General features: G+C 44.5%; 2 protein-coding genes and 1 long non-coding RNA gene across 3 annotated transcripts; 2 read left to right on the forward strand and 1 right to left on the reverse strand.

Moving 5' to 3' along the window:
• Positions 1-662: 662 nt before the first annotated feature.
• LOC127678457 (uncharacterized) lies at positions 663-11,050 on the reverse strand. Its single transcript, XR_007976566.1, has 3 exons — positions 10,997-11,050; positions 4,397-4,525; positions 663-2,045 (listed from the first exon to the last, which is right to left on the reverse strand). It is a non-coding gene; the product is annotated as an uncharacterized LOC127678457 (long non-coding RNA).
• Positions 10,171-15,386, forward strand: LOC127678456 (aldo-keto reductase family 1 member B7-like). Its single transcript, XM_052173411.1, has 3 exons — positions 10,171-10,276; positions 13,778-13,945; positions 15,264-15,386. The coding sequence occupies exons 1-3, from the start codon at positions 10,247-10,249 to the stop codon at positions 15,384-15,386; spliced, it is 321 nt and encodes a 106-aa protein (XP_052029371.1). The 5' UTR covers positions 10,171-10,246.
• LOC127678455 (aldo-keto reductase family 1 member B7-like) lies at positions 15,363-26,704 on the forward strand. The gene is made up of 8 exons (XM_052173410.1): positions 15,363-15,380; positions 16,570-16,622; positions 19,989-20,111; positions 20,353-20,459; positions 20,882-20,963; positions 21,834-21,917; positions 22,535-22,617; positions 24,293-26,704. The coding sequence occupies exons 3-8, from the start codon at positions 19,992-19,994 to the stop codon at positions 24,333-24,335; spliced, it is 519 nt and encodes a 172-aa protein (XP_052029370.1). The 5' UTR covers positions 15,363-15,380; positions 16,570-16,622; positions 19,989-19,991; the 3' UTR covers positions 24,336-26,704.

Genomic DNA, 26,704 nt, shown 5'->3' on the forward strand with positions numbered 1-26,704 from the left:
AAATCCTTACTGTTCAGGAGGCTGAGGCAGACAGATTGCAAGTTCATGGTGAGAGGCTAAAGAGTGAGCACCAGGCCGTCTCTAACAACTCTGAGAGCTTTCTCAGAGTAAAGAAAAGGAGGGCTACTCTCGAGATACGGATGGTTTTAAGCCACCATGTGGGTGCTGGGATTTGAACTCGGGACCTTCGGAAGAGCAGCCGGTGCTCTTACCTGCTGAGCCATCTCTTCAACTGCTAGTTGAAGGTTAAGAAATATTTTGGATTTTGACGAATTCACATGATTATTATTTCCTTCAAAGTAGAATTTTCATAGCCCTGCACTGAGAAAGGGGGAAGGGAGGGAGGGAGGGAGGGAGGGAGGGAGGGAGGGAAAGGGGGTGAGGAGAATATGGATGACTTATTCACATAGTGTCACATGGTGTTTCTGTTAGATTCATCGAGCTGATGATTTTTTATTTTATTTTTATCGATTAAAGAGGTTTATATCTGTACGTGCTGGCCTTGGTCCAAAAAGGACCAAAGGTGGTTGAAAATAGAATTATAGTAACTTAAAAAACTACATAATAGGAATAATATGTTTGTCTCCTCAAAAACTGACTGCTTCCGAACTCGATTTCACATCTTGTATGTTCCCCCACCCCCACCCCGCGACACACACACACACACACACACACACACTACTTGGGACCAGGGTTGCTTCTTTCTCCGGCTGTCTTCTGGCAGATGAATTTTACTGGGTTTTGTTGTTTGCTTCTTTGTTTTCTTTTGTTTTTTCTCCCCAGCTAACCTTTGACCTTCTGCTTCACCCGTTCTGAAGGAGGGAGTGTTGAAAGGCTTAGGGCACTGACCCTAGATGTCACACTCAAGCTGCCTGTTGTGTGCTGGCTGACCAGTGCTCCTTGGCCTTCCTTCATCTCTGAGAGGCCAAGACTTGCCCAGTGATGATAAGGCAATGAGATGAGCGCATCCGTCCTCTCACTCTTCACAGCCTGCAGCGCCCCACCCCCGCCCCAGTCTGGCCATCTTGCTTGGTGCCGTTTTCAGATCCATTCCTCTCCCCAGAAAACTGTCGTTCATGTCCATTCCCTCTAAAGCTTGCTCCAACGCAGTCACTTCAGAACTGCTGTCGTCTGCACTTTCCTCTGATAATCTGTCTTCCTCGTTCTCTTGAGGTTTCCAGATAAGGAGCCATGGTGGTCACCTGGTTCATCTGCTGGGTTCGGTTCACTTTTCATTCCTGGCCTTCAAACCATTGCCTTTTCCGAGAGCTCTTCATCAGAAAATGAGAAGTCATATCCCTGCTGTTTCAGACATTTCATTATCTGGACTACTGGATGTAGCAGCTCACCATCTGCCTGTGTTTCCTTTGTGTAGCGGGGGACAGAGCCATCAACATCAAGAGAACCAACCTTCCTGATGCCACTAAACACTGGGCAGAACTCACCCCACAGCTCACACCTTTCACGAAGAACTCTCTAAAGCATTTAACAACTCTATCAAAATACCATTCAGCATTCAAGAATGAAGTGGAAACCATTTGTGGAAATCCACTGTGGTGTTAAAGTCTTCTTTATCTATAATAATCCGAATCCACTGGAATCTGCAAGAACCAGACCATAATTTCCGAGTTAGACTGTTAGACCTATGGTTTCATCATAAACAGATATGCCGTCTTCCACATGATGTATCGGGTGCAGGGAATAACCATTCCTGAGTTACTGAACCACTGTGCGGCAGTTATGATCAATTACCTTTGGAACTGGAAATTTCCTCATACAGTGCCTTCGCATAGGCAAATTCCTTCATGGAGGAGAAATGGGAGAAAGCCAAGAAGTGTGCCCGTGCTTATGGTTGTGTTTCAGACTTTGAAAGGAGCTTCTTGCCAGTCTGTGAGGCTTTTAATGCAAATTGTTGTCCTTCTTCATTTGTGACAGTTTTTGGTTGGTGTTGGTTTTTGTTGGTGCCATTGTTGTTGGTTTTTTCTGTTTTTTGTTTGTTTTGTTTGTTTGTTTGTTTTTTGCCAACACCCATCTGATTTTCTTAGCTACCTGTCTAGAAGAGAATGTTTTCAGTACTAAGTAATCAGTCAGTCACAGGCCATGTTTGTCAACTGACAGCTCTAGATGGTTTCAGTACATTCCCGAGCTATAGGTTTATGCCTCACTAACTCTCTTACAACTTTATTTATTAAAACATCCACCATGTTTCAGGCTGTCTATGAGAGAGATCAAACTGTAGGGAACCACTTCACAGTTCTTCATACCCTCAGTTGGGACCCTGAAGTCACTGCAGCTCATGGTCACTGTCTTAGTCAGGGATTGTATTCCTGTACAAAACATCATGACCAAGAAGCAAGTTGGGGAGAAAAGGGTTTATTCAGTTTATACTTATACATTCCATTTATCACCAAAGGAAGTCAGAATAGGAACTCACACAGGGCAGGAACTTGTAGGCAGGAGATGATACAGAGGCCATGGAGGGGTGCTGCTTACTGGCTTGCTCCCCTGGCTTGCTCAGCTTGCTTTTTTTTTTTCTTCTTTCTTGATTTTGGGTTTTTTGAGACAGGGTTTCTCTGTGTAGCCCTGGCTGTCCTGGAACTCACTCTGTAGACCAGGCTGGCCTCGAACTCAGAAATCTGCCTGCCTCTGCCTCTGCCTCCCAAGTGCTGGGATTAAAGGTGTGCACCACCGCTGCTTGGCTCAGTTTGCTTTCTTATAGAACCCATAACTACCAGCCTAGGGATGACACCACCCACAATGGGCCCCCCACCCTTTATCACTAATTGAGAAAATGCCTTACAAGTGGATCTCATGGAAGCATTTCCTCAAGGGAGACTCCTTTGTTTGTGATAACTGCAGCCTGTGTCCAGTTAACACACAGAACCAGCCATACAGTCACATTCACTTTCCCCATGCTGGCTGAGCCCCGACATAGGCATCTGCAGAAGATGCAGGCTGCTCTGCATGGATGATTTTTTAAAGTCTAAAGGCTTGACTGTGGCTTGAATCTGCACAATGAGAAGTTCATGAAACCAAAACCATTTTTATAAATTTGCTAAAACTGAATTTTCCTTTTAAACTTGTCCTGGTTAGATTTTGTTGTTGTCAATTGATACACGCCAGAGACAGCAGGGCAGAGGGAATGTCACCTGAGTCACACCTCCATGATTTCTGCTTGAGTTCCTGATTTGGCTTCCCTCAATGATGAACTGTGACTAGGATCTCTCTAAGGTAAGTAAACCTTTCCTCTCCTTGGCTTGCTTTTGGTCATGGTGTTAATCACAATAATAGGAAGAAAACTAAGATAACTTTTATTCTGTCAAAGTACACAGTGGGTGCCACACCAACTCCGGTGGAGTCTATGTGACATAGCGAAAGTCGTGCTTTCAGACCTGAGGTGTGTGTTCCTCGGAACTTGGCCTCCCAGAGGTCCCTGGCATTCTGCTTCTGCAAGTTGTTCTAGTGCAGTGATCAAATTCTGTGGATTTGGGTTCTGTGCTTTGTCTTTCTTGATTTTTATGATAATAGTTAGCATAATGCGATCTGGCCAGATCTTGATAGATCAAGGGCCCAAGGGGTGTTCCAGGAAACATTCCTGATAGCGTGATCACTGCAGGGCCTATCAAGACTGATGCCAATGAGCCTGATGATCAGCACCAGGTAATACCAGACTTGGATCAAAGAAGATTCATGAACTATTCAACACAAGATCCCCTATTTTCCCAAGATTTACTCAGAGTTAAGTGGAAGGAAATGTGGAGATGTAATGAATCAGTTACAATAGGAAGAGTTGTTGGTGAGAAATCCAGATATAGTGGGTAGTGAAAGGATGAAAGTTCAACAGCTGGTAGGGAAAGACCTGGAAGGTGTGTCAGAAGTTAAGGAGAATAGTCTGGGAATTCCAACAACTGTAATGTATGGTAGGAAGCATTACTTACTCAGGGGGTGTTGGTGGGATCCTCCAGTAAATAGGAAAACTCCATAAAGGCTCAGGACAACAGCCCCTCCAATGCCATATATGGGAGTTCATACAGTGTTCCAAATTGGCCTGACTGGCCATAAAATATTAATAAAATTTATTAGCTACAGCAAATTTTCTCAGACTGCAGCTTGGCAGAATTCTAATAATAGAGTGACCTCAACTCTGGGTTGATTAACCACTGGGTACCAAAAGGTTCCCAAAAAAAACCACTTCCTGCTCTGTCCATTTTAGTTTTAAGTTAAGTTGTAAATATGTAACCCCCTATCTGATCATGACCTGATGTAACCTGGCATGAAGTCAAAAAGTAGTTCCTAAATCATGTGTATGTATCTAAGATGTTTGCAGAAGTAAAATTGCAGCAGATTCAAACCGCTTTTTGGTGTGTTGTGTCTCTGTCACTTGCCGACTCCTTACCTACCTGAGTACTGGGACTCTGCTCCTCCCACAGGAGGAGATCCGACTGGGTCTGTCCATGCCAAGTGAGATTTCTAGTCAAACCAAGAGGATTGCTTCAAAGTCAAAGTTCCAGGCCAACAGAAGACCCTGTTTCCAAAACAATAGAGATATATAGTTGACAGGTTGATAGGTAGATGATAGATAGATAGATAGATAGATAGATAGATAGATGATAAAGATACAGTGATCATGAATTAAAAAATACATTAAAGGTTTTATAAAAATGAAAACTAATGACACTTTTCTCACTGAACTTTTATTTTGGGAAATGTTGAAATTTATGTGAAAAATTTGTATATAATCTTTTTATTCTTACCATGTAGACTTGCCAAGTTATACCTACTGCTTTGTGATCTCAAAACCCTAATTGATCCTCACCTTTTACTGGTATGTTACAAATATATTTGTATATACTATATATATATATATACTGATGGTGGGACACATAAGGGACAACTTTATTTTCAGTTCTGGAGTTGAAATTAGGACTGTATACATGCTAAGCAAACACACTAGTAGTGAGTGCCTGCAGCCTTTCTCAAAATAATTTGTGTATATGCTGTGTGTGTGGTACTTATGGGTGTTCATGTGAGTGTATTTAACCATGTGTGTGGCTTAATGTAGAGACCACAAGTCCACTGTAGAATCTTTACTCTGTCTCATTTTCTGAGAGAGTATCTCATTGAATCTGAAGTTCAATGATTCAGCTATAGTGGCTGGCCACTGAGCTCCAGGGATCTGCCTGTCTCTGCCTCTCAGTGACTGAAATTACAGACATGTTGTTGGTCCTGACTACGTACATGGATGTCTGGGATCAGAAAGTCAGGTCCCCATGCTTGCGGAACAAACACACCACTGAATGAGCCATCTGTCCAGCCCCTCTTTTCTTGGCCTTTATTTTTCCTTCCTTCCCCTTTCCTTTTCTTTCCTTCTTTCCTCTCTACCTCCTTTCCTCCCTCTCTCCCATTGTCTCTTCTTTTTCTTTTCCTTTCTTTTTTTCAAAGACAGACTTCCTAGCTTAGATCAGGCTGACCTCAAATATCCTAATGTAGTCAAGGATGACTTTCAACTTCTGTGGTGCTTTGAGTGAGAATGACCTCCCATAGGCACATACATTTGAATGCTTGGTCATCAGGGAGTGGAACTATCTGAGAAGGATGTGGTCTTGTTGGAAGGAACTTTCACTGGGAGGAGTCAAAAGCCCATGCCAGACACAGTCTCTCTCTGCCTCTTACCTGTGGATCAGTATATAAAGCTCTCAGCGTCTGTTCCAGCACCATGCCTGTCCGATTTCTGCCATAATGAATATGACTAACCCTTCAAAATGGTAAGCAAGCCCCCAATTAAATGATTTCTTTTAAGAGTTGTGTTGCTCATGGTGTTTCTTCACAGCAATAGAACAGTGACTCAGACAACTTAGAAGTAAAAAAAAATTTTTTTTTGTTTTTTTTTTGTTTTTTTTGTTTTTCCAAGACAGGGTTTCTCTGTGTAGCCCTGGCTGTCCTGAAACTCACTCTGCAGACCAGGCTGGCCTTGAACTCAGAAATCTGCTTGCCTCTGCCTCCCAAGAAGACTTACCAGTAACTGGTATTACAGTCTCAAGCACTCAGGCAGGGTAGGCAAGAGGTGACTACTAGACCAAAGGTCATTCTTACACCTTTCTGTATTCAGGCCACCCAATGTTCACTCGGGTGATTAATCACCGGCCTTCCCTGGGTTTGATTGGGGAAAATAAGCCCATAGGTCACTTTCTAATCAAAGTTAACAAGTTTAACAGCTTGAATATTACACAGCTTACTTCTGAATTAAAAGGGAAAGTTCCAGCCATGCATGGTGGTGCTTCTCTTTAATTCCAGGTCTTGGGAGGCAGAGGAAGGTAAGTTCAAGGCCTGCTTGGTCTACATAATGAGCTCCAGACCAACCAGAGGTGCATAGTGAGACCCTGTCTCAAGAGAGGTGGGAGAGACAGAGGTTTTCAGCCCCAGTGTGCTTTCTCCCAAGAGGCATCTGAATAGAGGCTGTTCTTTGCTCTACGCCTCTGCAAGCCACCAAAGTCCAGTTAGAAGTCATATTCTCTTGTTCACACTATCAACAATTTTACTCTCCTTTCATTCATCATCATTTTAAATCTAGACCTTTCCCCTCCAAGACCTCTTGGAGTCCATGTTGTTAGCAGCAATATGGGCCATGTCAGGGCTTCTCTTTCAGACCTTTTCAAGTCAGTGGGTTACGCTGAGTGAGTTAAGAGACAGAGAAATATCATCAACCATCTGTTCTGGAACATGTCTGTGTAGCTCTGGTTCAGAGACTATAAGATTTTGCATTGAAAATTACAATGGTTTTAAGTTTGGTGTCCACACTTGAAATCCAAGCATTCAGGAGACCAAGGCAGGAGGATCTTGAGTTTCAGGCATGAGCTTTATACAGTGAGCTCTAGGCTATGCTAGGATATATAATAAGATCTTTAATATTAAAAAAAAATAAAAAAGTAAGTAAAAGTACGAAATATGGTGAAGAAGGAAGACCTATCAACAATTGTCTGTATTTTCCTCTTGCCCGATGTGAGAGTTAACTTCTAAAATATCAGTTGAATGTCATAGCTAATTTTTTTTAATTCTTCCAAAGCAGGTGTTTTAGTTGTTTCTTGTAACTCTCCACAAAGCTCCATTATTGCTCTGAGGATGACATATAAAAATAAGACAAGGGTAAGTCCCCAAAGTGCCATCCGTGAGGGAGCCTTTCAGGCCACTCTGTCTGACCAACCTGTTCTGTCCTGAATGACTGTGTGTGAGTATCCTGTCTTACAGTACAAGGCTCTTCTCTTCTTTAGAGTCTTTGTGTTGAGCCCTCCCCCCACAGCGTAGCTGTAGCCATTTTGTTCCATGATTGCCAGCTCTTTCTGTTGCTATAATTTGCCTGCCTGTGCCCTTCCCCCAGCCTTGATCAGGCTGAATAGACTTTAAGTGTTTGCTTCAGGTTGGTCTTTGCCACATAGCTGACCTAGGGGGAGACTTCCGCCTTGCTGCACCTGAAGTTTCCTACAGGAGCAGAATGCCCGCTGAGCTTGCTTTGCAACACAATCCAGCTGAAACAAAGGATAGGTCTCTGGGTTTTTCCCTATATAAACGCAGAGCTGAAAATTAAACTTTGAGCTTTGATCAGAAACCTTTGTCTTCGCTTCATCTTGACCGCCCTTTTTCATTTCCAGCCTCCCTTTCAGGTAGGTCTACCCAGTTGATCCATGGCTGCTGGACAGCTACGCCTGCCAGTCATTGGCACAGAAAAATAACTTGACTCAGAGCAAGGTCATGCTGATCATATGATCCTGTTATGTTCTATATGTTCTGAGGCTTGTTAGTCTTAAGAAATTCCACAAAGCTTTACATAAGACCCATCAAATCAAAGGTCAATATGAACTGCTATGTCTAAAATGGCTTGAATCAGAGCCAACCACTGGGCAACATTTCCTGCACCTGTGCATGAGCTCATTGTGGTTTTAGCCTTTAATAAGCTGGCAGAGAAAGATGTTCAGGGTCATAACTCAGTCTCCAAATTCTGAACTACAGCCCTGATTGATCAGTCTTAGGGTGTGTGTTCAATAAACCATCCCTGTCTGGCTGAGATGGGTTTTCATGTGGTTTGTGGGGTGACTCCAGGACTCCAACACTTTGTATTATAGATGTATATAGATGCAATGCATTCTATAGACACTCTCTCTCCCTCTCTCTCTCTCTCTCTCTCTCTCTCTCTCACACACACACACACACACACACACACACATCAGAAGTTCTACACATACCTTCTCAATCCTCTGTTCCTAGGACTTTCCCCTGCCCCCCAGTCTGGCTCCCACACAAACTTCTAGAAGGCAGGGACTGCATCCCAGCATAGAGTGCAGTGGTTGGCACATGATAGACACTGACAGTGAGAGACAGGACTTTGCTTATGGTCTGGGCCATCACTCGCTAGCTGCGCTGGGAATGCTAAGAGGTGAGAAGCTAGAGAGAAGGGCAGAGTGGCAGAGGAGCATAAAGTAGCTCCTGTCATTGGGATCTGCTTGTCATCCAGTAGTATCTTGAAGTAACTTGCTTTCTGCAGCCAAGCCTGACTTAACAGAATGTCCCAGCGAGGTCTGGAAGGAATCAGGGGCAGGATTGGGAGGGAGTGGACAGGAACAAGTAGTGCCATGGTCAAGTCATTAAATCTGAAAGAAAAGCAAAGAATAATGAAGAAACTTTTATTATTGAAAGAAAAAAAGGGAGGGGAGGAGGGGAGCAGGTGAGGGGGGAGGAGGCGAAGGAAAGGAAGAAGAGGGAGGAGGGAAGGGGGAGGAGGGAAGGGGGAGGAGGGAAGGGGGAGGGGAGGGGAGGGGAGGAAGGGGAGCAGAGGAGAGGAGGGAGGAGGGAGGAGGAGAAGGAGAGTTTTCATAGTAACAGATCATGTCCAAATGACTAATAGGTTCTACTTCTAGACCAATTTACTCCCATGATCTACAGCGACCGTGTGAACACAGATGGAATTACACACTCCCAGAGCCATGCCGGGCACAGAGGCTACTATAACCACATATAATTTTACTCTGTGTTTCTTTTGCGTTAACGAAGTTGAGATTATGTTTCTTTCTTCTTAGATCCAGCCCACATTACCGCTTTTCAAATGAAAGCATATATTAAAAAGAATGACAGACCCAACCTGGGATCCATCTCATGGGGGGACGCCAAGGTCTGACACTATTACTGATGCTATGATGTGCTTACAGACAGGAACCTGCATGGCTGTTCTCTGAGAGGCCCTACCAGCAGCTGACTGAGACAGAGGCAGATATATCCAACCACTGGACTGAAGTTGGGACCCCTATGGTTGAGTTAAGGGAAGGATTGAAGAAGCTGAAGTGGAGAGTGAACCCGTAGAAAGACCAGCAGACTCAATTTACCCAGACCCCAGGGAGCTCCTAGAGACGGAGCCACCAACCAGGAGCACACCTGGGCGGGTTGGAGGCCCCTGGCACATATACAGCAGAGGTCTGCCTAGTCTGCCTGCAGTGAGAGAAGATGCACCTAATCCTGGAGAGACTGGAGGCCCCAGGGAAGCCTGGTGAGTGGGGGAGCACCCTCTCAGAGGCAAGGGGGAGGAGGAATGGGATGAGGAACTTTGGGAGGGGAGACAAGGAAAGGAATGTAAATAAATAATAAAAACCGAAAAAAAATTTTTTGCAAGGACATCAGCCAATTGTCTGTTCGATCTCACACCGATATTTCATTATGAATAATGTAGCTAATGAAATAGTGGTTTCAAAAATAACTGATTTGGCTAGTCTGATAGTAGTGGGTTATCTATCAGCACTAATTGATATCAAAATGATTGCTCTAAGCCTCCTTGTTTGCCTTGAATTTTTTTCCATAGCTGAAAACTTGTTGGACACCCACAGGGTTCACTAGAGTATGCCCATTCTCACAGCAACGATCTTCATTAAATAAACTTACATATTCATCTTCCACAGCTTGTTTTTTTTGTCCACACACCCGCGTGGGCACTGCTGCAGGAGCCTTGCACTCTGCAGCAGGGAAAGTTTGTATTCTGCAGCGTTTACGCTGATCGGACCTACGGAAAAACTGAAATGCACTTCCTGTGCCAGTGCCCGCCCCCAGGCCGCGGCTGCTTGCCAGAGGGAAGAAGAGCCTGTCTCCTCAAGGACAGGAAACCAGTGCCAAACTCCTACTTGAGGCCAGAGGCGCCGCCTGTCTGTTCCGTTTAACCGTTTCTGCAGCAACCACGGCCGCCTTCGTGAAACTCAGTACCAAGGCCAGGATGCCCATTGTGGGCCTGGGCACCTGGAAGGTGAGTGTGCAATCTTTGAACAGCTGCTTCTTTCAAGTGGGGACAGGTCTTAGCATGTCTTCCTCTTTGCACAGCATCTGTGGGGTGGGGGTGGGGGTGGGGTGGGGTGGGGTAAGGCTGGAACTCCAGCGCTAGGGCCTAAGTCGCTTTCAGCTTTTGTGCTGCTTCAGGCCTCAAAGCTGGCTTCTAACTTCCTTAACGAGTGTCGGGTTCCCAGCTGTTCCTGGATTTTTACAAAGAACAACAAGCAATCATCTCCAGGCAGTTATTCTCTTAGCAAGCTTTCCCTCAGAATTACCTCACAATTTACAGGTTTGGGCTGTATATTTGTTACTGGATGAATCATTTAGAACTAGAACACGGAGCTCTAAACGACCCAGCTCCCCTCGCTACCCACGTGAAGGACTCCGTTATCTACTTCTGGGTAGTCTGCGAGCCTGTGAAAGCGCAGTCTCAGACCCCAGCCCAGGCACCTTCACTTTACAAGGACTCCACTAGTTCCCACATATTAAAGCCCGAGCTCTGGGTGACAGAGAGACCGAGTGAGAGTCAGCTCAGGTCTCACACTGGCTGTGTTGTGTTCGCCTCTCCTGGCAAGTCGCTCCAAAGCGAGGCTCATGCCAATGTTTAGTGAGTGAAGCTGTTTTGCTCCAAACCAGAAATTTCATATTGGTCAAAACAACAGCTAACCACTTGCAGATCTCAAAGGAATCTACTCACCTGGAAAACTTCACAGAGATGAACTTTCTGAATTTCAACAGCAGCAAGGAGTTGGTTTCAGGAGGAGGGGCCAATGCTGGCAGAAAGGGGACCTTGTGCTCCTCAGTGCATGCCCAGGAGGGTGGGGGTCTCAGCCTGGACCCCAGTGCCTCTGAGTGGCTGGCAGCAATTCCTTGTTCCAGTGATGGTGCAGCTGTTGAGGTTTTATTAACTTCTTTATTTTTATTAGATAACTTTTTATTTACATTTCAAATGTTATCCCTTTTCCTGGTCCCCCTCCCCCTGCCCCGGAATCCCCCTATCCCATCCCCCCTCCTCCTGTTTCTATGGGGGTGTTCTCCCACCTCCCAGCCCTGGCCTTCCCCTACACTGGGGCATCGAGCCTTCCCAGGGCCTCTCCTCCCACTGATGCCCAACAAGGCCATCCTCTGCTACATATGCAGCTGGACACCATGAGTCTCTCCATGTGTACTCTTTGGTTGGTGGTTTAGTTCCTATAGGGTTGCAAACCCCTTCAGCTCCTTCAGTCCTTTCTCTAACTCCTCCACTGGGGACCCTGTTGCTCAGTTCAATGGTTGGCTGTGAGCGTTCGCCTCTGTATTTGTCAGGCTCTGACACAGCCTCTCAGGAGACAGCTATATCAGTTTCCTGTCAGCAAGCACTTGTTGGCATCCACAATAGTGTCTGCATTTGGTAACTATATATGGGATGGATTCCCAGGTGAGCAAGTCTCTGGATGACCTTTCCTTCAGTCTCTGTTCCACACTTTGTCTCCGTATTTCCTCCCATGAGTATTTTGTTCCCCCTTCTAAGAAGGATGGAAGCATCCACACTTCAGTCTTCCTACTTCTTGAGCTTTCATGTGGTCTGTGAATTGTATCTTGGGTAATCCAAGTTTTGGGGTTAATATCCACTTATCAGTGAGTGCATACATGTGTGTTCTTTTGTGATTGGGTTACCTTACTCAGGATGATATTTTCTAGTTCCATTCACTTGCCTAAGAATTTCATGAAGTCATTGTTTTTTATAGTTCAGTAGTACTCTATTGTGTAAATGTACCACATTTTTTGTATCTATTCCTCTGTTTAAGAACATCTGGGTTCTTTCCAGCTTCTGGCTATTATAAATAAGGCTGCTATGAACATAGTGGAACATATGTCTTTGTTATATGTTGGGGCATCTTTGGATATATGCCCAGGAGTGGTATAGCTGGGTCCTCAGGTAAAATTATGTCCAATTTGCTGGGCAGTGGTGGCTCACACCTTTAATCCCAGCACTTGGGAGGCAGAGGCAGGCAGATTTCTGAGTTTGAGGCCAGCCTGGTCTACAGAGTGAGTTCCAGGACAGCCAGGGCTACACAGAGAAACCCTGTCTCAAAAAACCAAATAAATAAATACATTAATAAAAATTATGTCCAATTTTCTGAGGAAATGCCAGACTTATTACCAGAGTGGTTGTACCAGCTTGTAATCCCACCAGCAATGGAGGTGTGTTCCTCTTTCCCTTCATCCTCACAGGTACCTGCTGTCACTTGAGTTTTTGATCTTAGTCATTCTGACCCGTGTGAGGTAGAATCTCAGGGTTGTTTTGATTAAGATTTCCCTGATGACTAAGGATGTTGAACATTTCTTTAGGTGCTTCTCAGCCATTTGAGTTTCCTCAGTTGAGAATTCTGTTTAGCTCTGTACCCCATTTTTCAATAGGGTTATTTGATTTTTTGGAGTCTGACTTCTTGGGTTCTTTGTATATATTGATATTAGCCCTCTATCGGATGTAGGATTGATAAAGATCTTTTCCCAATCTGTTGGTTGCTGTTTTGTCCTATTGACAGTGATCTTTGCCTTACAGAAGCTTTGCAATTTTATGAGGTTCCGATGTTTGACAACTGCATAAAGGATCTCTAGACTTTGTGACAGATGGATTTATTTATTTGTTTGTTTGTTTGTTTATTATTGTCTGAGATAGGCATATGTATCTCTGGCAGACATAGAGCTTAGTAGGCAGCTGAGAGTGGTCCTGACCGCATACCTCTACTTCCCAAATGCTTGGAATTACTAGTGTGAACCACCTCACCGAGAAGTTGAGGCTCCAGGCTGGCCCGGATTCTCTGTTGCCCTGCCTTTGCCTCCCTTGTGCTGTGATTCAGGCTTGCACTAGTATACTTGGCTACTAGTGAGTTTTGAGGTTTCGTTTTTGAGGCAGGGTCTCACTGTGTAACATGGCTAGTGTGGAAAGTCTTGTGCAGAACGGGCTGCTCTCAAAATCACTGCGATCAGCCTGCCTCTGCATCTATGCCTCCGGGATTAAAGGCATGCAAAGGTGGTGACCGTGCCTCACCTAACGGTTTTTTTTTCTTTTTGCATTTTTTTCATTTATTTATTAGTATGTTTCTGTGCATGCAAACATGTTCATAAAAATGTTCAAATACCTTTTATGCCCTGGCGTGCATTCGGCCTTTGAAAGGATCATTCTGGAGAGTCAGTTCTCTCCCATGGGGGAGTTCTAGGGCTTGAACTCAGGCCCTAGAGTTGGCAGCAAGCCATATTCCATAAATGAAACCAATTAATTCTATTATATGCTAACCATAAAAATTAATAATTAATAAAATAATTCACTCTTTTCTTTTTAAAGGTTTTCCAAAGTATGTTTTTCCCCAACTCCGGTGTCCACTTGAAATGGACCCCAGCAAGGCTGTGGTTTAGACATCTGGCCCATGTGGAGCCTTAGAGGAGGACTTGGAAGAAAGAATGGATTCTAATGGTCTTTTCTATTGCCTTTCAGTCTGCCCCAGATAAAGTCAGGGGAGCTGTGAAGGCGGCCATTGATGCTGGGTATCGCCACTTTGACTGTGCCTATGTGTATCAGAACGAGAATGATGTGGGAGAAGCCATCCAAGAGAAGATCAAAGAGAAGGCTGTGAGGAGGGAGGACCTCTTCATCGTCAGCAAGGTACAATGGTCCACTTGATGGACATGATTTCAAGGCAAGTGGAAGCATCTGGGTATGGGAAGCGTCAAGAGCTTTATTAGCCTTTCCTGTTCTTTGTTTTCTCTTAACCTCTCTCTTCATCATTATATCTCTGCATGAATGTCCACGCCAAGTCAGTACTAGTAAGAAAGTGCTGATGCTGGTCCCCCTGCCTCACTGTTTGTTCTCTTATAGTAGAGATGGCTCCATTGAACCTCCCTTCCCTGTTTTTTGTCAGTGGAATCTACCCTCCAAGCAGCAATAAGGGGTATATTTAAGATGGGCCCTGAACCTTATCGCTTATCACTGTAGTCTCAGTGACTCTGGTTCTGACATTCTCAGATGTGTATTTTGGAAATGGTGGGGACATTATTTATTGTCAAGTAAGTACCTCCTCTCATTTCAATTCAGTAAAAAGTATGGATTATAAAGTGTTATTAAAAACTAGAGGTGTTGAGTATGGGGTATTTGAGGGGCTCTGGCCCTGCAGTGGACACAGCACACTAAAACACTCGTGTTCCAGGACGCTATAACTGGTACGACAGATAGACCCCCTGTTGGAGCGGGCACGCCTGATGGGCTTGGAGAGTAGAGAGTACTGAAAGGGTTAACTGCTCCCAGAGGGGTCAGGGTGCTTGAACTAGGGCCAGACCCAGTCCCTGACCCCTGAGAGTTGACAGCCAAGGAAGAATAACACAGGAGTGTCAAATGTTAATCAGTTATCAAATGTGCTAACACCAAGAGCAGGAGAACACAATGCATGACGTTGACTTGCTGAGTGCTGGTGACTTACTGTGTAGCCTTTCTTTCTTTCTTTCTTTCTTTCTTTCTTTCTTTCTTTCTTTCTTTCTTTCTTTCTTTCTTTCTTTCTCCCTTCCTTTCTTTCTTCCTTCCTCTTCCCTCCCTCCCTCTCTCCCTTCTTCCTTCCTTCCTTCCTTCCTTCCTTCCTTCCTTCCTTCCTTCCTTCCTTCCTTCCTTCCTTTCTTCAAAGATTTATTTTATTTATATGAGTACACTGTAGCTGTCTTCAGACACACCAATAGAGGTCATCAGCTCCCATTACAGACGGTCGTGAGCCACTTTGTGGTTGCTGGGAATTGAACTCACGTCCTTTGAAAGAGCAGTCAGTGCTCTTAACTGCTGAGCCATCTCTTCAGCCCCTGTGTTGCCTTTCTTAACTAACCGTATAATATACGAATTGTGTGTCTTGGGGTTAGAGCAGCTGCAAATCTCAAAGCAGGGAGAGTGTGGTGTAGCCTTTCTCTCCCTGGTCCTAATGCTCCCCTGTCACACCCTGCAGCTGTGGCCCACATTCTTTGAGAAAAGCCTGGTGAAGAAAGCCTTCCAGAAAACCCTCTCAGATCTGAAGCTGGACTATCTGGACCTGTATCTAATTCACTGGCCACAGGGATTTCAGGTTTGAGCTGCTCTTTGCCCTATCTATAGCTGCCAAGCAGATGCCAGAAAATAGCAGCCCTGTTGGAGCTGGGTGGGGGATGGGCTGTATCAACAAAGCAGGGTCAGGGGATGGGTTATATCTGGAGTTTTGTCCACAACACAAAGCCAATGGCCTGCAAAGCAATCTAGTGTTGTATGTGGGAGAACCACATGCCAATGTTTTCTTACAGTTGGCTTGAGAGAAACTGATTCTGGCCAGCTCAGACAAACTGCAAACTGGCTTGTCAGCTTCTTATGTATTCCCTGGGCAGAGGGAGAGGGATCTCTTGGAATAGTCTTGTATAACACACTTCAAGGATCAACTCTCCTGTCAATCATAGCACCATCCCACTGGGGAGCAGCATCCAGGAACAAACCCCCCAAATGCTGGCAGATGCTCATTACAGTCTCAAGAACTAAAGCTCAACACCTGGGGCCCTGCTCCTGCCTGCTCCTCACAGTTGAAAGGGGGGAGGTGACTGTGCAGTTGAGAACACTGACTGCTCTTCTAGAAGATTGTGTTTGACTCCTCATACCCACATGGAAGTTCATAACTGTCTGTAATTCCATTTCCAGAGGACCCAACATCCTCTTCTTGGCCTCTACAGGAACTAGACAAGCATGTGGTACACACAGGCAAAACACCCATTCAAATAAAAAAAAAAAAGAAAAGAAATTGAAGGGATGTGAATTCTCTGATGCCCAAGTGACCAGGTTTGGTGAAAATGGCATACTGCAAACCTCAGCTGGAAGCTGGGTAGGGTCTCCTGCTAGCCATGCCCTTTGGATGAAGTCTTTGAATCTTTGTCTAAATAGCCTTGAAACCAAAATATCTCCTAAGTTTCTATGGATTTGGGTGTGTTGGGTCAATTTTCATGGTAACGATAATGGCTTTTTGCAACATATTAAGGACAGATAGTGAAACAGTGCCCATCAGTGTCAAACACACAGGGGTTGTAGCCCACAGTGGAGTGATACATACATTTTATTAAGGTTTGCTGTCTAAAGTGTATTCCCCAGCGTGTGACAAATGGCGATGCAGGTGTTTCTTACTGGTATGCCTTTGCCCTCAATCAAACCTTGCTCCAGAGAACCAGGTGTATCCAGGTTAGATCCTAATGAGCTTTTTGTTTTGCATTTTCAGTCTGGAAATGTCTTTTTACCCACAGATGATAAAGGCAATGTTCTCAGCAGTAAATATACATTCTTGGATGCTTGGGAGGTAAGTTCCAGCTTCTCTGAGTGCTCTCAGGGGGAAAAAAAATTCTGGCAGGTTCCCTTGTGACTCCACCCAAGTGCATTCTGTCTAATTGTATTACTATTGTTTATAAGTTTTCTCTGTCTTTTCCAAACATCCATTTGTCCATTTTGGGGAGAATGGCGCTTGTGAAGGTCAGAGAACACTTGTGGGAGTAGGTTCTCTGCTTCAACTGTGTGGGTTTTTGGAAATTAACTTCAGTCACAAGCCTTGACCTTCAGCACCGCTATCGATAAAGCCATCCCCACAAAACACTTTAAAGGAATGAAAAGATAGAGTGCTGAACTGAGCATGGTGGCTGCATGCCTTGAATTCCAGCACTCAGAAGGTAGGGAGAGGCAGATCTCTGTGAGTTCCGTATCAGCCTGTTCTACAGAGCACGTTCCAGGCCGGGTAGAACTACAACTACACAGTAATACTCTGGATAGATGGATGGATGGATGGATGGATGGATGGATGGATAGATAGATAGATAGATAGACAGACAGACAGACAGACAGTCTTGGTCAGTGTTCTATTGCTATGAAGAGATAACATGACTAAGACAACTACTACAAAGAAAGTATTTAAAAGAGGGTTTGCTTACAGTTTCAGGAGTAATCTAGTATCGTGGTGGGAAGCATGGCTTCACACTGGCAGAAATGGTGCTGTTTCCAGTAGCAGAGAGCAACATCCCGATCCATTGGTCAAGAGAGAGAGGGGGAAACTCTAAGCTGGTCATGGGCTTTTGACATCTCAAAGCACACCCTCAGCAACACACTTCCTCCAACAAAGTCATATCTATTACAATAAGGACACACCTCCTAATTTTTCCGCAAGTGGTGCCACTCCCTGATGACTAAACATTCAAATATATGGGGATCATTCTTACTCAAATCACCACAGATAGGTAGGTAAGTAGGTAGAAAGAAAGAGGGAAAGAAAGACAGAGAGAAAGAAAGATAGATGACAGATAAATGGACAGATAGATGTTATAACACTACAGGTCAGTGGCTTTGATGAGATACCAGCATGACCAGATATGTCAACATGGGGTGGCATTGTGGACTTACCGCTAATCCAGTAGAATCCCCAAAGACTACAATTAATAATAGATAAAGGATATATTTTTAAAAGCCTAAATATATCAAGATGAATCTTAAACCTTCTCAAACCCGGCCCAGGTCACAGAGTACCATTTATCTTGCTTCCTGCTGAGAAGATGCTGGGACCCTTAGATCTCTAAGGGTCTTGCCTAGTGAAGTCCTCCCTCACTCACCCTGGTGCTTCACACCAGGTACTAAAACCTCCAAGGTGTTTGAACATCCTAATGTCCATGCTGCATCCCAGAGGAAATCAGTAGGATGCCCTGGGAGTAGAGTCGAGGTACCTATTCCCTTTAGAGCCTTCAGAGGGTACAAGATGCATCTGAGATTGGGAACCACTACACAGTGTCTGCTGAACACTCCCTGCTTGCCCCTGCCTCTAAGCCCTTGCTCCTCTTTCCTCCCAATCTGCTCATAATTTTACCACCTTTATTCATGTTATTTTTTCCAGACCCAACTTAAACTCTCCCTCTAATGTCTATCCAGAGATTGGACAATTCCTCCTTCTCCTTCCTGATCCCTATGCTATTCAAGCTGTCAAGTAAGCTGAGATAGCCTAGCACTGAGGCTGACAGCTCATCGACAGAAACATTAGCACTGGAATTGGACTGCAAGAATCTCAAGCAGGAAGCACATTGTATATATTTATATTATAGCAACTACTGGACAGGAACTTATCATGAATGAATTATGGATTTATTTTCAATTTTTGGCTGTCATTATAGGATTGGATAATTATCTTTGGGAAAATTTAGAACAAGATCACTGTGGATAGAAAAAAAAAAAGCCAAATCCTCAGGTTGATTCCATTTGGGCTAATTCCATGTAGTTAATAGGGTAGACTGAAGTTCTAGGATAGGTGTTTCTACCAGGGTTTATGTATCTTCAAGCACACCAAACTGTGTTTGGTAGGAAAGAGATGTATTACAATCCAGATAGGCAGATAGGACTGGGTGTAGGCTGGTAATCACAGTTACGTTGAGGGCAGAGGCAGGAGGTTGTTGGTTTACACACACACACACACATTCTATTTCATTGTGTTCTTATACCTCCTTTTTAATGCTTATTCTACCCTGATCCCTTTTAAGCCCGCAACACTAGGTAGGAGGGAAAGAACATTAGAGGGGAAAGGGGGTGTAAGTTATTTTAGCCCACTGCCTGCTGATTAGGGGTGTTGTATTCCTTGGGGAAAGCCCAGTCTTTGTCAGGGCAGGATATCTCCAACTTCTTTTTGACTCTTTGCTGATGACCACTTGACAAACTGCAATAACAGGAACCAGGAGCTGCAGGGGGCGGGGCAGAAGCCACCTCCACAGGTCCTCTGGGGACTCTATCATTTATACCCACTCCAGACTTCCTAAAATTAAGCTATCTGTAAGTGGCAAAAAGCACACCCCTGCTAGTGCATGAGACAAATCATAATCATCTGTTATGAAACAGCCTCTTATCCCACACCTGGGATTAAAACAAAAACATATTCACACAAGGTAACTGTGTTTTTAAAGAAATCAAAACTCTCACTACAGGAAGTTCACAATTCAAAGTCTACTTGGCCTGCAGAGTAAGGCCTAAACAAATCTGTTTGACTTAGAGAGACCCTCAAAATGGACAAAGGAAATGTAGACGGTCTGAGGAATCATTCAGCTATGAAGAGCTTGTCTAACTCATGAGGAACTCTAGGTTCATTCTGCAATACCACAAAATAAAATGCAAAAAGAAAGCCAATAGGAGTGAATCTTGGCACAGGGCCTATTTCCTGGATGACCAGGGTTGTGTGAGTTGAGAACAGAAAGTACACAAAACCTGCCTTCTTCTTTCTTATTACATCTGAGCTGGGGAAGAGTAGGAGGGCTGGAAGCAGTCATGAGGCCACCACAGTCTAGAACAAAACTCTTCTTTAGTGCTTCACTTAATCTGCCGTGTAGGAACCATTTCTCCAACAAAGGACTAAGCAAGCCAGCATCCCTGTATCCTCTCACAGACATCTACATCATCAGTTCTCAACCCATGGGTCAAGACTCTTTGTGGGGGGCAAGGATTGAATGTCCCTTTTACTATATCATATCATATCATATATAAGATATTTACATTACAATTCAAAGCACTAGCAAATTACAATTAAGAAGTAGCATCAAAAGTAATTTTGTGGTTGGACGTCATCCAAACATGAGGAAGTGAACCAAAGGGTAGCAGTATTAGGAAGGTTGAGAACCACTGATCTAAACAAAATTCCTCCCTGTGACAGGGCATGGAGGAACTGGTGGACCAGGGCCTGGTGAAAGCTCTGGGAGTCTCCAACTTCAACCACTTCCAGATTGAAAGGCTCCTGAACAAGCCTGGACTGAAACATAAGCCAGTGACCAACCAGGTAAGTTCCCTTTGCTGTGGGGTCCTGCTATGAGCCTGCTTCAGCACTAGGGGGGCGAGCTCAATACTGTCTGCAGAGTCTCATCTCTGAGGTCTGTGTGCAGGAGGTGGGATTTCTGGTTCTGGTTTGTAGCACGTCTATCAATGAGTTGCAGTTAGTCTTTTTTTGTATGGAAAAGTCCTTCTGAAGCACTCAGAAAGCAGGCCTGCTTCCCTAGTGATGGAGATGTTTTCTCTTGCAGGTCGAGTGCCACCCTTACCTCACTCAGGAAAAACTGATCCAGTACTGTCACTCCAAGGGCATCACCGTCACAGCCTACAGTCCCCTGGGCTCCCCAGACAGACCTCAGTAAGGCTTCAGAGTGCTGGCTTTCTTTTATCACTCTTAAAACTATTATTTCATAATTTGTTAATATTCGTGTATAATTTCCAAGGCATAGGGAAGAATGTGTCTATCTTTGGCAATGTGTTGGGCCACCCAAAAGGGAATGCAGCTGTAATAATGTTTGAAAAAAAACAGAACAGTGGTCATAGCTGATGCTCAGAGAACATGAAAGGGAACATGACATTTCCACCCTGCAGTGCTGGGTCACGCTTTGCAGCCTCTGAAGCTCCTGGTCCCATAAATGGACTCATAGGATAGATAATGAAGCTTTCAGTGTTTCTGCTTGGCTCCCGGCGGTGCTCAGCCTTGGTGCTGTCCCGGCAGTGATGCTCACGGGTACATAGCAGCCATAGTGATTTTCACTCCAGCCTTCTTTCTGCCTCTAGTGCCAAACCAGAGGACCCCGTATTACTGGAGATTCCCAAGATTAAAGAAATTGCTGCGAAGCACAAAAAAACTGCAGCACAGGTAAAATGGAGTATTTCTCCCTTTTCTCTTTTCATCTAGCAATGTGTTCTTGTGGTCGTGTGCTGTTTTTAAACAAAATCTCAATCATTTGGTTTTACCAATGAAGACTCAGGAGCCAGGTGCTGGGGTAAAAGCCTGCTAGTTCAGAGGGGCAGAGAAAGAATCCAGTTGATCTTTTTTTTTTTCCAACTGATGTACCAAAAGGCAATTCTCCTTGTTTGCATGTCTCAAAAACCCCTCAAATTGAATGTTCTTCCCTTCTACTTCCTGTACGTCTCTCTGTCCATCCACCTGACTTCCTCTTATTCTCTATGTTTTTCTTTTCCTATGTTCTCTCTCTGTCAACTGGTTCCTTGCTCCACCTCTTGACCTATGACCTTATTTAATCCTGTTTACAAAAATGGAAAGTTCCAGGATTAAAGGTGCATGTTAGGGTTGAGCCACACCACAAGTAGAAATAGTTTTGTTTCCAGTAAGTAACACAATCTCAGGGTTTACAATACTCTGCAACAGTCTTGTGTTTTATTTGTATTGCTTTCTTTTAACCTGCTGGAGGGGAAGAATTAAGAAATGTAAGTCTGTTGGGATCACAAGGAAATACAGCTGCCATTAGAGAAATACTCTGTCCATCAGTTAGTTGTCTGCCAGTGAGCATAGGCTGCCTTCCTCCTTCCTATCTGGGGAAACTGCACTGTTGCTCTCAGGACCTGGGGACATAAGTTGAAGACTCTCAAGCATCTCGAATAATAAGGCACAGAAAATATAGATATATTTTATTATTCGTTTCACTAGAAGGGCTCTAGGTAAGTGAATGTAGGTAAGTGAATTATGTAGGTAAGTGAATGCCTGCTCTCCCCTCTTTGTGCACAGGTTCTGATTCGGTTCCAGATAGAGAGGAACGTGGTGGTGATCCCCAAGTCTGTGACACCTTCTCGCATACAGGAGAACATTCAGGTAAGACCGGGGCTGTTTATCAGATATTCCTCAGTTGAGTAGGCTTAGAGACAATCCTTAAGAGATTAAGCTTTAATCCCATCCTGTCTTTGCCAGTGTGTTTTCCCTTCTTCCAACTACCTTATCACCTCTTAGGCTCTGCAGCTGGCCTCAATAGAGATACAGTGGTCACTTGTGGGTCAAGGATGGGTTAGAGGGAGGCACCAGCAACAGTCTGTCTGTAGAGCACAAGTGTGCTTTATCTAACTGGAAAGATTTCTGCCTACTCCCCAGCACTTAGATCACAGGCCACACACTGTCCTGGTCAACAGTACAGTGTCAACAGTACAAAGTATACCTGAGCTATCTTGGTCTACTCAACCCACCTTTGTGCATAAGGGTATAGAATGGATTGAAAGAACATGTCTCTGACAGGCCCCTCAGGGATTTCAGTCATCGTACACACTTGCATACCTACAAACCCTGCTTATGTAACATTAATCCCTCTTAAATAACCCAGTCATAATTTACAGAATAATTTGGATGCAATGTATACATAATGGGAGAAACACCTAGAACCCCATACACCACCAGCACCTTCTTTGTTGAGGATGGTTTTGGAACTCTTGTCTTTCTAGGTCTTTGACTTCCAGTTGAGTGAGGAGGACATGGCCGCCATTCTCAGCTTCAACAGGAACTGGAGGGCCTGTGGCCTGTTTGCGTAAGTTGTACCAGGTTAAGCAGGAGGTTGATCAGCCCTTTTTCTAAGGGTGAAGAACTAGTAGGAAGGAATGAAAGGCATGTGGGATTATGGGATGGGTTTTCTCTTCAAATACTATTTCCTGGCAGTTGTGAAAGGTTAAAAATAGTTTGGGTCCTGGGGAATCACTAAGAGCAGAGACATTGTCATTTGATGCCCAGTTTCTGAATCTTACACGTGGAGTAAGGATTTTAAAGAAAGGAGCTGTCACTGCTGTGTGGGAGTCAAGTTCTCCTTCCCTCACTCATTCACCCAGTGACTTACTGCAGTGTGCTATGGACAGGAATGGTCTACATGTTTGGGACATCATACGACAAACTTCCTGTTCCCAAGCTCATATTCTATAGAGGGAAACTGAAGTAATTCTGATGTATATGTCGGAGAGTGACAAATACTATAGAATAAAATAAATAGGGCAAAAGGTAGAGGAAATAGCGAGCCCTGTGTAAAAGATACTTTAATTCAAGACTGTCCAAGGGAAGCTGTGCTGACAAAGCCACCGCTGAAGGACGTGAAGGATGAGCCACGCGCGTATTTAGGGGAACCGCATCTATGGCAGTGAGAGCAAGCTTGGATGGCCCCGTGTGAGAGGTGTGAGAGGTTTAGAGCACTCGAGCAAGGAAGCCAACAGTCCCCAGCATGATAGTGAGGGCACTGTGGGCAGAAAGCAAGCCAGGGACCACAGGCTCGGGACCCACAGTGAGTGGCATAGACCGAGAGAACAACACTGGCTTTTATAACCGGAGAAACTGAGATGCCAGGAGAGGATTTCGAGCAGAGGCTGGCATTTGGTATAACATCTTAAAATGTCATACTGACTTCTGCATTGAGAGAACAGGGAAGCAGTATAGTAATCCAAGGAGGAAGACAGTCACTGGACTTGAGGAGGACAGTCTCCCGACTTGGATCATAGTGGCAAAGACGAGGAAGATCAGATTCAGGATTAATGGAAAACAGCTATTTGAGATGTATTTATGATGTGTGTTTGGCATGAAGTAGGATTGCCACATGGAGTTAGATATGCGAGTGAGGTCATAGACTGAAGGACTCAAATGTAAAACTAGCTGGCTTGTACTTGAAACTCTACCACTTTTCATTAGTGATAGGGCCTTGGGTAGTTTGGGTGACGTCACCAAGTTGCTTTAGCCACAAAGAGATGACAATGTTAATCACAGCCAACCTTCAGTGACTACTCATTTAGCATACAGCAGACACGTCAAGCTCTTTACTCATTTAGCATACAGCAGACACGTCAAGCTCTTTTTTTTATATTTGCATCGTATTTACTACACACAGCCAATCTGCTGATCTCAATAGTGTTTCTCGCTTCACAGCAATTCGAGAATAAATTGAGAGAATGATTTTGGGGCCCTCAGCTGTTGTGTCTGTCATCTTGCTTACGATCCCTCATGATGACAATTTACTTGTGACCTCGTCACCGATTGCTTGTAGGCCCTCCTTCAAATACTCAGCTCATACTTTGGGGGAGGGTCATGGTCTATGCACCACCATCTAGTTTTCTTATGGTTTTGTGAGAGAAGAGGCTGAGGGAGCACAAACATGCTGAATAGAGTGCACTGTAGATCAAACCTGTTGCTTCAGTGGAACAATTTCTTCTTCATGCTTGTTGCTGCAGGGCAAGTCATAATGAGGACTTCCCTTTCCATGCGGAATACTGAAGCTGAATCATCCGAAGTATTTGCCTGGAGGACACTCTTCACTGACTGCCAACCCACTCCTCTTGACTATCAGATATCATACCCGGCCAGCCACAATACATAGGGCAATTCTGCATTTATATTCTCATGTTCAACTAGAAGCAGACTAGTTGCACAGGAAAATGCAACTCAGCAAAGGACAATGTTCTTCACTAATTTGACCTAGCCAAATGTTTGTCAGTCACCAGGAACACTAGCGACACTGAAGGTTAAAAAGATAAAATAATAAAAATAGTAATAGTCATTGACATTTTCAAAAGTCAGAGTGCTTTTTGGAAAATGAACTCATTGGGTTCAACTCTCATTACTTGTAGTTCACGGTGAGAAAATGGAGGCATGAAGAGCTAAGGACTTGTGAAGCTCCTCCCAGGTAGTCAGTGGCTAAAACAAGTTTCAAAGGAAGGTGCTTTCAGGAGACTTCAGGACAGTTTGGTCCCCCTCCTCCTCTTCCTCCTCCTCCCCCTCCTCCCCCTAAGCCTCCTCCTTGCCAGACCCCCTTCTTCTGTGGCTTTCTTGACCCTTCCATCTTGCCTTTAATAAGCCATCATGCCAAAGGGTCAAAGCTGTTGGTTTAATAGACTTTAAATTCACAAAAATGCCTATTTCTCAAGAGAAGTGGGATAGGAAATGGGGAAGTCTGGACATGAAGAAAACATTTACTATTGCCATAAATCTGGGACATGCCTTCTTTTTTTTCCTATAGAAAACTACGTTTAGAAACTATTTTCAGAAAAAGAATTTAGAAACTATTCCAATCATCTAGAAATGTCCAAAAGAGAGCACAGTGAGTCACTGACCACCCAATTTACAAAATAAAATTTTTTATTAATTTACTTTTTTACTTTTCAAGACAGGGTTTCTTTGTGTAGACCTGTCCTGGAACTCACTTTGTAGACCAGTCTGGCCTCAAACTCACAGACATTGGCCTACTTCTGTCTCCTGAGTGCTGGGAATAGAGGTATGAGCCACCACACTGAGCCCCAAATGTTTTTTGTAAAAAGAAATTTATTCAAGATCTAAGTGGACGACTGCTCTATAGAACCCCATGCGTGTTTGCCATAATCAATGTCCACTGAAGATCACTGTGTCACCCCATTCTCTGCTGCCCGGAGGCCTAGTTGTGTTCATATAACTGTCCTGCTCAGCTCTTTTCTGGGTCCCATGGAACTGGGGCATGTGTGCACACTTGCAATCCAGGCCTCCTAGTCAGATGGCTCCCTCTGTCATTGCTCAGTGGACACTTCTGGTAGGAGGTGGAAGGTCTGCAGAAAGAGAAAGGCAGGTGGTGCATCTGTCTTCTCTAGTGGCATTTCAGCAGAAGTGACATTTCCTGAGTAACTCCAGCTATTCCTTCATGCCTGCACATAGATTCTGATCCTACCTGTTGATACCACTTTTGGGGTAGGATATCCCTCTTCCTCCTGTATCCTCTCATCCCTAGGCCTGGCTGTCTCTTCCTGCTGCTGCCAACCTTGGAATGACCGCTTACCCTCCTGATTGATATTCCCATTCTTCCATCAAGGTTTCAGAAGGGTGGTGCTCCCTAGTGACGCTCTGATGGTTCTTCCCTTGACCTTTTCTGACTTTTGCTAGTTGCCAGAATCCCCAAGGCTCTTTGCTTTGTAGCTGATCGCCATTTGTGTCTCCATGACATTCTGAGGCGTCACTGGATTAAGGAGCCACCTCACATTGCTCTCCCCCCAAGACAAGTGCTTCAATATTTTAGAGGAAGCAGGTTTGTGAGGATAAAACTACTCAAGGCTAGCCCCTCTCTAAGAACCTCTTTTCCACTGGGTGATCGATGGTGGCACACACCTTTAATCCCAGCACTTGGGGGGCAGAGGCCAGCCTGGTCTACAGAGTGAGTTCCCGGACAGCCAGGGCTACACAGAGAAACCCTGTCTCCAAGGAAAACAAAACAGAAACAAACAAACAAAAAAGAGAACCTCTTTTCTGGGTGTTAACTGTAAAATACTATTAGTGATAATGAGCTGGCGTGGTGTTACAAGTGTTTACACCCAGCACCAAGGAGGCTTAGGCAGGAAAATTGCAGCAAGATCCAGTCTCTCTCTCCCTCCCCTCCCTCCTTCCCTCCCTCTCCCCCCTCTCTCTTTCTCTCTCTCTCTGCTGCTTCCTCTTCTTCTCTCTCTGACTTTCTACTTTCTCTAACACACACACATACACACACACACACACACACACACACACACACCACATACACATCACTACATGGTTCTCAGAACACACTGCCAGTCAAGTATCTGCTCACAGGTTCAGAGACAGAAGGAGAGACCTGCAAGCTGGAATCCCCTAAAGTCTTTTTTTTTTTT

The sequence above is a fragment of the Apodemus sylvaticus genome, chromosome 2 (genome assembly GCF_947179515.1).
Source record: "Apodemus sylvaticus chromosome 2, mApoSyl1.1, whole genome shotgun sequence".
NCBI lineage: Eukaryota > Metazoa > Chordata > Mammalia > Rodentia > Muridae > Apodemus > Apodemus sylvaticus.